Source organism: Pyxicephalus adspersus, chromosome 12 (genome assembly GCF_032062135.1).
Source record: "Pyxicephalus adspersus chromosome 12, UCB_Pads_2.0, whole genome shotgun sequence".
NCBI classification, from domain to species: domain Eukaryota; kingdom Metazoa; phylum Chordata; class Amphibia; order Anura; family Pyxicephalidae; genus Pyxicephalus; species Pyxicephalus adspersus.
The window spans coordinates 31,015,890-31,031,998 of NC_092869.1; the positions used below are offsets into that span (position 1 = coordinate 31,015,890).

The 16,109-nt window shown below is 39.4% G+C and overlaps 1 protein-coding gene across 1 annotated transcript; it reads right to left on the reverse strand.

The window, feature by feature from the left end:
* Nucleotides 1-6,274: 6,274 nt before the first annotated feature.
* Nucleotides 6,275-11,778, reverse strand: GPR135 (G protein-coupled receptor 135). The gene has a single exon (XM_072427885.1). It carries the CDS (start codon nt 11,715-11,717, stop codon nt 10,398-10,400), a length of 1,320 nt encoding a protein of 439 aa, XP_072283986.1. The 5' UTR covers nt 11,718-11,778; the 3' UTR covers nt 6,275-10,397.
* Between the last annotated feature and the right edge of the window lie 4,331 nt (nt 11,779-16,109).

Consider the following 16,109-nt stretch of genomic DNA (forward strand, 5'->3'; position numbering starts at 1 on the left):
ACAATTTCTGTTTGCTGTTTATTTTCTGTAAAATCAAATTATATTCCAGTAAAACTCTTGTCCTCCTCTAATAAACACAATAATGGGTCCAGGACCAGGTTAAACAGAAGGGGAGACAAGGGAAAAAAAACCCTGCCGTGTTCCACTATTAATATTTATGGGTTGAGAAAGTTGGTTATTTACTATCAAGTACATAGTTTGGTAGTTATAAAGAAATTTAGCATACGATTGAAAACATTGACCAAAGCCTCTATGTGTTAGCAGTGAGTGTAGACCGGTGTTTCTTAATGAAAGGCCCTTGAACAAGAAGTAATTTATGTCTTTTGGTTTGAGTGACACCAATGATGTTTTTGGCTATCTGTAATGGTGACATTCTACCCACTGGCCAGCAATATAAGAGGAATTCTTCCTACTGACCACAACTGTACTGTACTGTGAGCTGTGGAAATAGTAAGGAGTTCTCTGAGACCTGAAAGTTATGTCAACGCTTCCCCCATGTTAAGTTTTAGAAAGGCTTGGGTAGACTTATCCTATAAACCAAAACTTTTTTTTTTGGCAGAGAAGTTAGAGAAGTCTGACATTCTGTCCTCTAAAAATATTAGTCACCTAACGGTGTTAACATTATTACTTCACAGACCTGAATGCAAAAAGAAACTTATAAAAACTAAAGCATTTTCTTGGGTTGCAATTAAAACCTATATACCGTAATATAATGACTGGTGCACAAAATATATCTTGGCTGCCATCTAGTGGACATTTCAGTGTATGAACCTACATACAATAATGTCAGATACAAAAATTGTAACTTTGTTGCCATCTAGTGGCCATTCAAGTGTATGAGTTATTTTACAGAAATGATACCTGCTGCTGTTGAACTGTTTTACTTTTTATCGAAATTTGGATGCCAGCTTCAGAACTGTGGATTTGGGAAAATGTTTGTGCCATGTATGTGTACATAGATGAGATGGGAATGTGTTTATGCCTTTTGATACTATCATACTGACCTGACAATCCAAGCAGCACCAGTACTTGGAAACTATTTTAGTGACAAGTTTTGAGCCAGAATTATCCCAAACGTTATCTTTCTAGAGACCTTTCATGTTACTATAATGAATGACCCTGAGGTCTGTGCATTGGGATCCCTAGCTGAGAAAACAACAACTACAATAGGAGTCAATACGACAATGATACAGAACACAGCTCAAATGGGATAAGTCTGTCATTTCTTCCTATGTTGAGGGTTAGAAATAAATGGCCTGCCTTAACACAATATAAAATTGCAATGAAACGATATAGTATACTGCTAGACACAAAATGATTTGAAAGGGAACACATTTTCACCCCAGGCTGTCACCAGAACCTCACCAATGATCAAGCAGACAGAATTAAGCAAGTGAATTTCTCCACCGGGGACAAATGCTGCAATAAAAACTTCACACGGGGTCTAAACCTTCTCTGCTTTACCAAAAATAAAAATAAAATGCATTTTTCATACACTTTAACTTTAAGCCTTACTCGGGACAATTTGTTTTGGATAGCATTGGGAAGTGTAACTTGTGAGGGGAAACCTCTCCAAACAGCGCATAACCTGCAATCAAAAACTCACAGATGTTTTCTACCATATCTAAAGCAAAATGACATTTCATCTGCAGTTGGACTTCAAAGTAAAACTGAATTTTTGTGATAGCAATTAAAAAAATCTTGTCCGTTACACATATTGCAAACATTTTAGAGAATGTAGATTCTTACCTGCATCTGGTCTGCAAATGAGGACAGGCCATTGGTGTTCCCATGGTGGGGGCTCTTCTTTGTATAAACACATGATCAAACGCCGTCCTGCTGGAAAAAGTGATGAACCAGTGAGAAAGAAGCAGGAGATACAATTTCTGAGTTCTGCAAATAAACACACGGGGCCAAATTTTCATTATCTTTTGAAAATTATATTTACAATAAATCTGACCTGTTATAACTTTAAATGTGTTTTAATGTGTAACTAATATATGTGCATATTCAGCTGAAGTGGAGTTTCCTTTTAAAGAACATCTGTACCTGTCTTATGCAAATGCTGGCAGCCAGCTACAGTATTTAGAGGCCCTGGCCTAGGACAGGAATGTCACAAGTACTGATAAGCACACTTGTTCTATATTACAGACTCGTAAATAACAAAAGTGAATGGATCAGCATGACGGCCAGGGAATTGGTTTATTCAGAAGAAGCAGTAAGTAAACCTCCTCACTAAAGTCTTATCATAGCACTGACATCAATATTAACCAATTATATATTAAAGCATTCTAGAAATATAATGCATAGAGGAAAGGGAAATAAATGGGCTTGGTGGGACCCTTGGAGCAGGTAGGCTGTGCGGTCATGGATAATTGCTACCAAATGGAACAGTTGACCTTTCACAGAGTGAACAATCAATAACATAATACAATAATGTATAGGAACCCTAAACATTGTTCTTTGCAGTAACACATGCAGCAGCATGCATGGGCCATAAATATTGTTCTGTGCTGTAACACATGCAGTAATGTGTATGAGCCAAAAATATTATTCAGTACAAGTGTGGTGGCATGCATGGGCCATAAATGTAGTTCTGCCTAGAACATGTGGTAGAATGTATGGGCCATAAACAAAGCTCTGTGCAGTAACATGTATAAATACTGATTTGTGCGGAGCATGAGCGGCAGTGTCCTTGGGCTATGAATATTCTTTGCACGAACACAAGCGGTAGAATTTATGAGCCATACTGTTCTGTGCACTAATGCATGCGCAGGGTGCATGGGCCACAAATATTGCTCTGCGCAGTAACACATACCCAGAAAGAAAGCGATACTTTATAACATTTGCTGCATAAGACCTTTATTGGCTTAGTTTACAAAATAATATACATCCACCTTTCACAAATAGTTAAAAACTTCAATAAAACTTATTTTCTTAAATACTGTACAGAAAAAAATACTGGCATTTTTTTTAGAACCATCAACATATTTCTTTCTTTCAAAGCCAAAAAATTTTTTTTTAAGGCGTCTGAGATTACAAACCTTTCAGTAAAAGGGGTTTTCACTTGTAAAATAGGATTTTGTGCTTGTGATCACCCCACATTTCTAAATATTATTTTCGTATTAAAATTCTCTCAACCTGGCACTCTGGAAATAGCAAACGAGGTAACAATGAGCTTTGAAACACAAATAAAATTAAATAACATTTGGCACAATTAACAAAAACAGGAACTTTTACAATAACCCAAAATTAGAAAAAAAACATTGTCTAGCAATGAGGTGCCTGGCTGGCTCTGGATTCAGTTCTTTGAGTCCCTGACCGGCACAAGCATGCAGAAAAGTAAAGTCCAAACAGAATATAAATTAGTAAATCAAAATACTGCAGCCAGGGATTGGCAGGACATCAAGGCAGGTAGAAGTGAGAACAAAACTCACCAGAATATGAAGGAGGCCATTACTAACGTGTCACTGTGCTGACTCAAATATGACAAGGAAATTGGTCCTTGACTATAATTGTGCCATAAGTGGCCTGTTTGGGCAACATAAAGTATAAAAGGCACAGCCAGAAACATGCCACTTAAACCTAAACTCCAATCAGAAGTCAAAAAATTCCATGTAGTTTAGGGGGCCAATTGTAAAGTCATTTTTGATTCTGATTGGAGCTCAGCTTTAATATCAGTGTTCTCCCCAAACCCTTTTAGCGCACCATTCAACACTTTTCAGTAACCACCTGGCTGTTTTCGGGTGGTAACTGAAGAGTTGGCTCACAATACAGGGGCTGCAAACCACCTACAATTTCTTCCGACCCAAGAGTTTTCTGGGTTGACCATTGAATACCATTAAACGGTATCATTTGAATATAGGTCATGTTAGAAAATACTTATGAAACACTTAAGTATAATCAAAATGTTATACACAAATCGAAAAGTAGAGCCATTTTTTACATTTCAGGTTCCAGTGCCTTCTAAACTTAGGTCACTGACCCCAAACAAGCATGTAGAATAAAAGTCAGAACCCCCTGCTAAGTACATACACAACATTTAGGCAGCTGGCATTTTTAGAAGGAGAAGTCAGCAATGGCAGCTTATATGTTCTCTAACTGCAGGTTTTCCTTAAGCTGCACCCTCTGCTACAGATGTATTAAAAGCAAGGCTGGGGCCCCAACCAATGGCACAACTTTCAGCATATGGAAAGAGTAGTAACCAGCACAGAGACCTATGGCCAGACCTCAGCATCGCCCAATGGGGAATGAACACATAAAGCACAAATACTTTACACTCTGTGGGCTGCAGTGCTGTATCATAATGTTTAGAAGGTGTAAGCTGTGTAAGAGTCAATGCAAACCATATTTGTAAGCTACCAGAACAATGTTAGTGATGGCTCGATATACACTACTATGTTTTTACCTACAGGAGAGAAGCAGTATAGAGATGACAGCCCTGAGTACTAGAACATCAGAAGCACAGAGATGCAAACATTTCATATATACCATTCATTGTATTTAGTCACTTCATACAGGGTTATATGAAGGGACTAACGGGGAGCACATAATATAAAGAGACATCTCAGGAGATGATAAATTAACAGTTTATGAGAAACAAAGGTATTTTATGCAAAAAAAACAAAGAACTGAATACTAATGTAATAATAGGAATTAAACATTGATGAGAAAATCATGCGATACAGATACTGTAACTGAAAAAAGGACCGATTGCTGCATGTTGAAGGGAAACTATATTGTCAATTAAAGGATGACAAATTTCTGTTTTAGATCTTTTTACTAACAATCTGTAAAATCTTAGTTTTACAAATTACAAAATAGCTCTACAAGCTATAGCTAAGAAGCTGCCAACTTTTATAGCACAGCTTGCTCTGTAAGCAATGGCTCTTGTGTAACCTAGATCAGGGGTTCCTAATTTTTATAGGATGACCGAAACCAAAAGGATTTCCCAATATGTCCACATATTGACAGAATCATTCCTATCACCATTCCTCTTATACACAAGAGGCACTACAGATGTCAGATGATTGTTACTTGAGAGGAATGGTCATGCTTGTCTCGGGCGATAATTTGTGGTACCCAACGTTGTTCATCAATCTCACAAATCTGTTGTAGCGGATTAATAAACAACTGATCTATAGGATCATAAATCATCCCTGAGGAGAGCACAGCCAGGTGCAGCTCGCATGTCCTCCCCTTTCAGTTTACAAGAAAATAGAAACTGCAGGTGGTACAGAGCATTATATTACAGTGATACCTCAGCTAACGAGTGACCCTGCTAACAAATTTAGGATTTTTGGACCAATCATTTTCAGAATCACTACGCTATACGCGAATACTCTAAGTGAGTGAAAAAAAAATTTACCTGACAGAAAAAAAAAAGAAGGGGAAAAAAACAAACAAACAAAAAAAAACAAATACACAAACCACTAAGTTTAGGGTCACACCTGCCTCTAAATAGAGCAATCCCTTGCGGTTCCCCAGGCGGTTCCCCGTTTAGTCAACGCTGCTGACTGCACTGCTTGACATTCAAACAGAGGGATAATTTACAGGATGTGTGTATAGAATGTGTGATAAAATATCAAAACAGTGTACCATATATGTAAAAGTTGCATAAAAATGTCATTTTAAAAAGATAATTTTAAAAGATGTATTTACTATAATTTCCCTTCAATAAATAAGCCATTATACAAAAAAAATGATCCCCACTCACCTCACATATATTAAAAAAAATACATTGAACACAATAGAAATATAACAAAATAATACAATGGCAAAATATCAAATATCGGCAAAATGTACACATATATGTAGGCTTTTTTTATACACGACACCAAGTAGTACTAAAAAGCATTATTTTATTATTTTTCACAGTGTGAAACTAAAGTGAACCTGTCACTAAACTCTGCAAATCCTAATGGCACCCATGTACACCTAGAATTTAAAAAACTGGGAGGCTACACACCTACCATCGCTGTGACAGCATTATAAGATTGGTTTTTGCTGACTGTCAAGGCTGGGAAATTTGTTTAACATACATGGCACAATATATAGTGGTCTCAGCCTTATGCAGACACCAAGAGGGGGGGGGTTTTTCTATACAGGATTTTCCTTGGTAAAAACCCAAGGCTGCTCCCAATTGTTATTACGAATTAACGGAAAAAGGGCACCAACCTCAGCAATACCAAAGGATGTTAAAACCATGGATCTTGAAACCTGAATTAGAACTCCTCAGGTAAAGGTTCAACTTTTTTTTATGGGCTTTTTTTTTTTATGGGAAAAAAACATCATACCTATCACATACAAAATAGAATGGAACAAATCTTATTTGGCACTTTTACAGCAACTGGTTAAAAAGAGATGAGAATTCAACAGCAATGGACTCATCTCCAGGGCAGGGTCCTCTCCTCCTCCTGTGTCATTGTTTGTATCTGTCTGTCATTTGTAACCCCTATTTATTGTACAGCGCTGCGTAAAAAGTTGGTGATTTGTAAACTGCTGTACAGTTTAAAAATAAAAATCTCAGCTTCAGAACTGGTGGGCCGAGAAATTGTAGTTCAGAAAAAGGTGCTATAACCCAAAAAACCAAGTACAAAGGTAAAGTGGAATTTGAGAAAAACACATGGTTTTCAATAAAATAGCAATCAATTATTAAATAAAGGGACAATGTTTTGTACCACAAACTGCAAATAACAGCAGCTGGGGAGAAATCCAAAATTAAGTAGGGGAAAATGGCAAGGAGAATGTGGCCCTCTGGTCAGGAAGTTTTGGCACCTGGAACACTCCAGTCACAGAACTTTGGACATCATCTTTATGAAAGTTTCTCATACTAAAAGTATTGTGAAAATTGTAAATTATTCTTAAAGTGCACCTGTGCCCAGACTAAGGACAATAAAAAATGTAACTTTTTAACAAAAAAAAAAAAACACACACAACAACAACAATAATAAGCTATTCCTGACCATTCTAGCTGCATGCACTAAGAGTTATATGATCCTCAACAATCACAAATAAAAAGAAAGCCAAAGATCAGTTTTGAGTATGTCTGAAAATGATAGCTGGTGGAGACTCTAAACATTCTAAAAGGCAACCCATCTCGCCGGCAAAACTGCAGATGAGATCTGCTGGAGCAAAATCTGGGACTTCTACATCATATTACATAAAATATTCTGTTAGAAAATATCCTATACAACCTGGACAGGTCTTTACCTCAAGTCAAAAGAAGGAGTACAAAAAAGGGCAGATATAGGTGACTAGGTCTGAAAATGAGAGATCATTCCTCTAAATAGAGAGCTGGGACTTTACATTTTTCTGCTAGAAGAAAAATTCATAGGAATTATTCTATATTTCCAGCTTACCCTAAATGGCTACCCTTAAAGTTCAGGGAATTCCAAAAGAAAAAACAAGCAGAGCAAATAATAACTTTTAGTATTGAAGGGTATCCCCTGCACAGTTTAAAGAGAAACGGTCTTTGGGAACACAAATAGGAATTGGCATAGAAGAGCTTGCTGATGGACACTCACGGGCTTTTGAATTAATATATTAAAAGAAAAATAATAAATTACAATATTTACATTTATCCAGGTTGCCATTAATAAATCAATGTAGAAGGAATACAAAGCAACCTGCATATCTTGGATAAAAGTAACCTACCCTCGGGGACGAATAGACGTTACAAAGTTTTACAGGTACGAACTTAAGTTTTCAGTACTGAAACACATCCAATCCTAATGTTGGCTTGAGCATTTTACACCAATACAAAAGGCTGGTTTTTCTTTCAATTCTGTCATCCAGATTGCTAAACTAGAACACAAAAGACACTGACATAACCTGACAGCAATAGACTAAGGAACTAAACCAGCTTTCACCAGCGAATGAGCAATCTCGTATGGCATTACAAATTATTATGACTGGATACTTATCAGTTTTTATCTGGAGATGTAATAAGACCAAATTACCACAGACAAGTATTTTTTGTTAGCCCTCTAATTTTGTAAGGGATGTGGACATATTTAACATGACATGATTTGTGACTAATAATATTAAGGTGAAATTTATTAATGGAAGGGGCTGGGTTTCTGCAGGTATAATGGCCAGTAAGAGGTTTTATTTTTAAGCCAGCCCTCTGTACAGGAAATTCATATCATAATTTAAATTTGCAATACGTGTACAACTCTTGGATATCTTATTTCTCTAGTGGTTGAACTTGATGGACTTATCCTAACTGGATAACAATGGTATACATAGTTACATATATATATGTATGTAACTATGTATCGGATTGCAAAAAAAAGTGCATGAACCAAACAAAAGCAACCAAAAAGAAATCTTCTAGACCCCAGGGCGGACATAGGAAGGTGCAAAGTGTGCTGCTGTACAAGGTCCCTGCACCCTTCTCAGTCAAACGGGGGCCCCAAGTCATTTCTACACAGGGCCTACTTTTGGGTATGGCAGCTACTGGGCCAAATGTATTAAATATCTGAAAGAAGAAATGTTTGTTCCTTCAGTTTCTGCTGCACATCAAACCTGACTGAGATCTGAAAATTATGTACAGGACAACACAGACCGTCCCTATTTTAGGCACTGAAAATTGATGTTCATGGTTCTGACATAACAAAAGCTGAAATTACAAATTTGTCCTAATCCATATCCTATCTAATAACAGAGTCATCCATTTATTTATGTTAAATGGCACCTCGAAAAAAAAAAAATAGCAAAACCAGTCAGAGAGAACATGAATATCAACAAAACCCAGCAGTAGTCATGAGAAAGGGAACAGTTGTAAGACGCAAGATTCAGGCCACGTAAAAGAAACAAACTTCATGTGACAAATGTGATGCTGCAGAAGCAAATGATAACAGATTGTTGATAGTGATCTACATTACCCCCCAATTCTTAGATCATTTAAAGGCTTGAGTGCCAAGAACCCCACTATAATAACAAAGGGGGGACCATCTTACAGCTAGACTTCCAAATTATGTGTTTTGCACATCATGGAGAATCTATGGCAAGACAAGTAGACCATCATTTAACTTTGTAATAGATATACCGGTATTCGTTTGGTGGGACCACCAGTTAGGTAGATTATTAATCAATTAGATAAGAGAAGCCATCAGAATATTCAAAAATCACACCAACCACGTTAAAACATTCTTCTAGTTGTCCTCTATAACCAATAGTATTCTATTAGACCCTCAAATGATCCTTCAAGCCCAAAAAACATTTTTCAACTAAAATTCATCCGAGGTGTAGAGCTTTACAGAATGCACCCAAAGCTTAAGTTAAAAGTAATAGGAGAGCTGAGTAAATAAGTAAGCAAAGTAAAATAAAAAAACCATCTCCACCGGCATGCCCTAGCAAAGAACCCTTGTTCTCGGAATATAAGCAGTGGTCTCTCTGCAAAGGTCTGACACACTTCCCCTTCCAAGTCTCAGTTCTCCAATGATCAAAGCTCACACTTTCTGCTGATTGAAAAGCTCCGACTCTTTTTAGCAGGGGACATAATGGATGTGTGCAGTGAACATTTATTCTGCACATAGACAAGGATCCTTCTCTGCAATTTGACAGGCTTTTCTACTCAATTTGTGGCTGCTTTGTAAAGAAAATTAACTTTGACTTTGGACATTTTTGTTATCATGAATATAGAATACATTGATCCAATTTAAACTAAACATTTAGTTGAAGATTTCCCTCCAGACCCTTTTAGCTGGGCACACCACCCGGAACTTTTCATTAACCACCCGGCTGTTTGTGGGTGGTTACTGAAAAGTTGGGTCACCATACAGGGAGAATACCGAGTTGGGCTTGAGGTATCCATTGTAACCAATCAGACACATTCACCATATTGGTGTACCTTAGATACTCCCACAGGGACAGCAACCATAGCTCTTCATACCAACGGACACATTCTATAGATCACTTGGATTGCATTAACCCAGCAGCAAGCAAATTTCATACATCTGTACCCTCTGAACAAGTCTTGCAAAAGCTTACGTAAAAAATAAACAATTTAGGGATTTCATTACAATTCCATTGATTAATCAGCAGTGGAAAAATGTTTAAACTTTCTAAAAGAAGAAACTGCTTAGAAAATAAAGATTTTCACAGTTTTGCTGGCGATGTCCTTTAATTTATGCTGGTTTGGTCTCCTTCTATGCCCTCATGCTACATGTAGTAATTTAAATACCAACCAAAGTGTCTGAAACCAGACTTTTTTTTTTGTATAACGTTGTGCTCCTCACTGCCATTACTTTGGTTCTAAAATTGAGCAAAAAAAGAATAAGAATATTTTGATTTAATACTTGATAATCCGGGGAACCTTTTTCTTTCTCTAGCAGCCTTCCTGAAATTTTGTTACCCAACCAGTGGGCAAGAATATAAGATAATTAGCCAGGTCAAAGGCTTGTGTCTGCGGTCTCAGATTTTATGCCAGGAGGCTCCGCCATGGTGTCCGGTTGGCCATCTCGGCAGAACAGCACAGTTGGGTTCTTGCAGGCCCACATGGCTACATCCCCACCATTGGCTGGGCTAGACGAAGACACCCGACTGCCTTGCCCGTGTCTGTTCGTGTAGTGATCACGAATGGGGTCAGCCCGACCTCTGATCTCCCTGTTCTGACCCTGCGTACACAGGTAAGCGGCGATGTTCCTAGTCCTGTAGCCCTCTTCGCGATTGCGTCCGAGCAGCATGGAGATGTTGGGGTTGCGGATGGCATAGATGAGCGGGTTGATCGCCCCATTGGCCCAGGCCATCCAGATCGCTACGGTGTCCATGAGCGGGGTGAAGGGGTAGTCCCCGGCGGCGGCCACCAGGCCCATGACGCAGTAGGGTCCCCAGCAGCAGATGATGAAGACGATCATGATCAGCACAGTGGTGGCCGTCCTCATCTCGCTGTAGAAGCGCAGCAGGTGCGCATAGGTGGTGACGGGCCGGACGCGGATCTCCGACAGCCTGACCGCTTTGCAGATGTTGTAGTGGCAGAAGCACATGAGGCTAAAGGGTAGAAGGTAGCAGAGGACGATGAGCGAGATGCTATAGGCGGCCCCCAGCCTGGAGCCGGTCGAGTGGAACACGTACATGCAGTGGTAGTAGCCCTTCTTATGGACCACCCACTGCTCCTTGGCCAGCAAGTACCAAGGGAAGGAAAAGCCCAGAGCGGCCAGCCAGGCTCCCGCTAGAAGTTGCAGCGCCCTGGCGCGCCCGATCTTCTCCCGTGGCTGCCTGACGATGGCGTAGTAGCGGTCCAGGCTGATGAGGGTCATGGTCAGGGTGGACACGATGCCAAAACACGAATTGAAGAAGCCATTGGCGAAGCAGAAGCGGTCACCGAAGAGCCAGGCTCCACCTCTGGAGAATAGGAGCACGAAGGAGAAGGGCAGGCAGAGCAGGGCGGTCAGGAAGTCGGACAGGGACAAGGACAGGATGAAGGCGTTGGTCACAGTGCGGAGCTGCCGGTGTTTGCCAATCACCAGGATGACGGCGCAGTTGCCGAGGCAGGACAGCAGGAAGATGGCGAGGAGCAGCAGTGCCTGGCAAGCTACAGCCACCCCGTGCAACAGCGGACTTCCCCCGGGCTCCTCAGCCGGCTCCGGGGAGCTCCGGTTGGTTCCAGTAGCGACGGAGCCGTCCCTTCCTCCTGTGCCGGTGGTGCCCGGGCCGTTCAGCGCCGTCAGGTTGCTCAGCAGAGCCAGGTGTAGCAGTGGCGGCGGCTCCATGGGTCGCGGTGTGACCGGGCGGAGGCATCCCTCAGGCGGCCCGCTTCCTCTGCTCACAGTCTCGGGGATGCTGCCTGCGCGAGCCGGGCTCTACATGACGTCACCGCGGTTACCAGGGAAACAAGATGGCTGCTTTGCTTTATTTTACGCAAAGAGAATAGAATGGCTTTAAAGAGACCCTGTCATGTCAGCAGGCTTTATATCACCAACATTCTCCCCCTATGTGTCGCCAATAAAGTATTTTATTTCCTTGTAAAAGCCCCCATGTGTGTAAACTATACAAATCCCTGACACCGCGCTGGGTGCCACCATCTTGGCTGTGATGTCAACAACCCCAGCAGGCGCCAAGCTGTCCACCAACTTTATAGTATTCCCTTCACTCACCCAGGATTTATAGGAAGGGTCAGAAGGAGCTGGGTCAGCACAGTAAAGGAAGAGGCTAATAAATGTGCAGCGCTGCATAATATGTTGGTGCTATATAAACTGTTTAATAATGATATACAAGGGAAATGCTGTGATGGAGCAGAAACGCCAGCATTTAAAATCCTTTTACCTGGAGATTTGTTACTGACAGGGTCTCTTGAACCAAAAATTGAAGACGTTTTGCTGTGCCATGGCTGCCAAGCTGCACATCAGAAGACCTGGCAAGCCTAAGAAACTCAACACTAATAATTGGGATTAAAGACGAACTAAACTCAAAAGTCCCCCAAAACAAAAAAAAACCACCTTTTATCCCACAGGGCAGTCGATCGGTCTGGAGCTGTCTTCAATCTGGTCCCGTCTTGTGCCGGCGTCATCCTTCCCTCTTCTTCTCGGGTCTTCTTCCCATGTCACCCGACCCAGGCGCGAGATCGATTGATATAGATGGGAAAAATTTGCCAATCTCACTGCGCATGCATTGCTAGGGCAATTTTTTTCCCTTTTCACAAAAAAAAGCTCCTTCATGCTCAAGCATGCAGAAGGAGCACACAGGAGCCCCCCAGGATGTGTGAATCTAGGCGATCGAGAATCAAAGAGGGCGGTGCTGCACCTTTTTTCAAAAAACAAAAAGGGTGTTGCAAGAAAACAAAAAAAAGAAACCAAAGAATTTTTACATAACATAAAAGAGTTGTCTACCTTTTTATAGACAGTGAACATTGTGAGTTAAGGTACGCTTTAAGAGACCATCCAGAGAGATCACATGCAGGGTCAGTCCATCACATTGCCATAGGGGCAGGCAAATAGTTTTTGCAATGCTGTGGCTGCTAGTGGCAGGGTCACAGCTGTGCCATGGTCCTTAGTTATCCCTCTATCTGTAGGACAGGCACTTTACATTCTGCCAACCGTCCCATGTCCACCATGTTCCTTATAGCAAGCAGCACAAGTGTTGTGGCAGAAGGCATAAAGAAGAGCCAGAGAAGTCAATCTGAGAGAACAAGGTATTGGAGAAGTGACACATGATGCCAAAAAAGCTAAAGGATAATTCCATTTGACCCAAATAATACCTTCATCCTCCAGGCTCTATTAGAAATAAATACTTACCTTCCAATGAAAAACCCACTGAATAGCATTCAGCAACTGGGTAATTGGGATTCCATACAAATACGAGAACTGAAGACTTCAGTTTGTAAATGCACACTAAAACCCCATACGCTTTGGTCTTTTTTTTTGTCTAGGTACAGACCAGCCATGTTACCACTAATAAATCGACCAAGCGGTGACAATACTAAATTTAATAGTAAAGATTACTAAGGGTAAAGATCAGCTATTACACAAATAAATGGTCCCAAATAGAAAATGGTACACAAGTAGCATGTGGTAACAATCACACATATGTGCGAGGAATCACCATCACACATTACTTGTGAATCTCACTTCATATTGATATATATTAATCATAATATTAATATGTAATTATTTAGCACCAACATATTACACAGTGCCATAAAGAGTCTATAGTCACAGATTGCTACTTTTATCAATCTGCATGCCCCAATCTTTCTGTGAAATTTCAATTGAAATGTAATAAATAAAATTGGAAAATGTGCACCACTGAAAGAAGATACACCTGAAATAAAATTGAATGTTTCACTTGATTCTCCCTGTTTCCTTCAGGCAGGTGACTTAAAATGAAAGCTCTGCATCTAGCTTATTCACTGGACAGCAAGTTATAATAATCATCTTTTCACAACCCTTTTCACCCCTGGAGGAACCTTGAAAACATTTTTAGGGGACCCCTTCTTAAAACCATTATGCTTACAACACGTTACATAAGTGTGCTAACAAGTTGTAGAAAGCTCTAAATATGGTGCATACAGTTTATTTGACAAGCAGGGAAGATAATTTAATACACCCCCATGATGTATACAACATATTTTTAGTGATAAATATGGAACTAAATGAACAGATTGGAAAAGTTGTGTTTTTACCATTAGTGATCAGTGTAGAAGGGGCTCTTACATTGTTGGTCATTGTGGGTGAAGATGAATTTGTCATTGCTTATGGAACCCCCAATAACTTTAGGAGGAACCTGAGGGATAAGAATGACCGCCATATCAGTAAGTAGTGATTTGATTTACAAGGGCAGATTCACCCTCACACAAAGCCTAAAGAAAAAAAAAAGTCAGTGCTGTCTTTAAAAAATTACACTTTTTTATTACTCCATACACACCCAATATAAAGCGCCCTTTAAATGTGGAATTTAGCTATTTACGGGTAACTATGATAAATGTATAGATTTTCAGCCCATAGTGTCCTCACTACATCAACATGGTGCGTCACACACATAACAATTTGCATTGCAATGTGCTACAGTCTTTTGACACACAAACATAGCATGTTCTTTAGTAGCATTTGGCCTGGGTTTAACATTGAAATGGATTCTTTAAAATAATTTGCTATTTGGCTAATTTGCTAAATGTTTTAAATCCTGCACCAGTTCTGTTCAGGTTTGCTGGGTCACCCAGGTTTTCCCATAATAGTCTATCTTCTCTAGTTATGGAATGCTTTATTAAATCAAATCCAATGTTAGGGAAAATGTGAACAAATGGAATAAAAAAAAAAAAAAAAAAAAAAAAAAAAAAAAAAAAAAATCAGCAAATCTTACTCTCCCCCATCTAGGCAAAAATTATTTGGCTGTAGTTCCAAGATAAATATGTGTGTGTCATATAAACTTACATACCATAAACACTTTCACTGAGCAAAAGTATTTTATTAGAAACTGTTATAAAATTTTGTATGTACAATTGTTATTAGTGTTATACAAGACTAAATATTGATGCACTTAATCAACTACATGATTGTAACACGTCTGCCATACATAAGGTATACAGGGGCCAAAGCTCACCATACATGTTGCAATATATCTGTACAGTTTTTGTCAAATAAACTTGTGATAGGAGAATCTACCATAACTATTTCAGAACCTACCATAACTATTTGATTAACTGGTATCCAATACAACATAGTTGTTGGCAGATTTAAAGCAAAGCTCAGATGGGGAGGCAAGGTTACTGTTACCATTTCCTCCCACACCTTGGAAACTACTTGCAGCTGAGATGCTACATGTGGTGTCTTATTTGTGGCCACCCATAGGAATGAATGGAGTACCACCTACTGGCAAATGTTTCAACACTGGTCCAATAACAATCAGCATAGCAGGTGGAGACCACCATTACTGCCACCCATCTGAACTTAGCCTAAAGAAGATTGTACAATCAGATTGTAACAAGTGAGGTGCATGTAAGATTGAAAAGAACAGATGATACGCCATAAAAAAAACAAACTATACAAGATAAGGAAGATTTAAACAGGCAGTTTGTAACAAAACAAAACAAAACAAATACATACAGGTAACATAATTACCATTGTTCTGACATATAGCTGTCACATTAAAACTATAGTAACCCTTTCTGTAAGAATAAATGAATCTAAAAACAGAAAAAAATCAAGCCTGTCATATACAAAATACTGGTTGTCAGCTTGCCATGTTTATTCAAATGATTAAATACTTCTGGTGCAGACTTAAAACAAGCATGCAGATCAAGAAATTGGACTTCACTCAATATTCTTATTCTGGGTATTGACATAAAATTTTTGTTAAACCAAACAAGTATTACTGATGGGGGGGGGGGGTTTCCTATAATAAGTCTTCATTACTGGATATGATTCCAGAGCGACCCTAAAATGTGTTTCCAATGCCTCACTCACAAACACAATATTTTAAATTCCTTATTAAGCAACTTTATAATGATTCAGCCCACATACCAAGTAGTATGTGTAAAGTGTAACTCTATTTATGTTCAGGAAAATACAATCACTTATATGCAAAATATCTACAGCTCAGAGTTTTAGAAGATTCCTACCTTCCTCTGTTGCTGTTTTTCTACCCATTTATGTCCTTACAATGATATC

What these genes read in the sequence shown, in the direction of transcription:
- GPR135 (XM_072427885.1), bottom strand. Translation starts at nt 11,717, where the DNA reads ATGGAGCCGCCGCCACTGCTACACCTGGCTCTGCTGAGCAACCTGACG.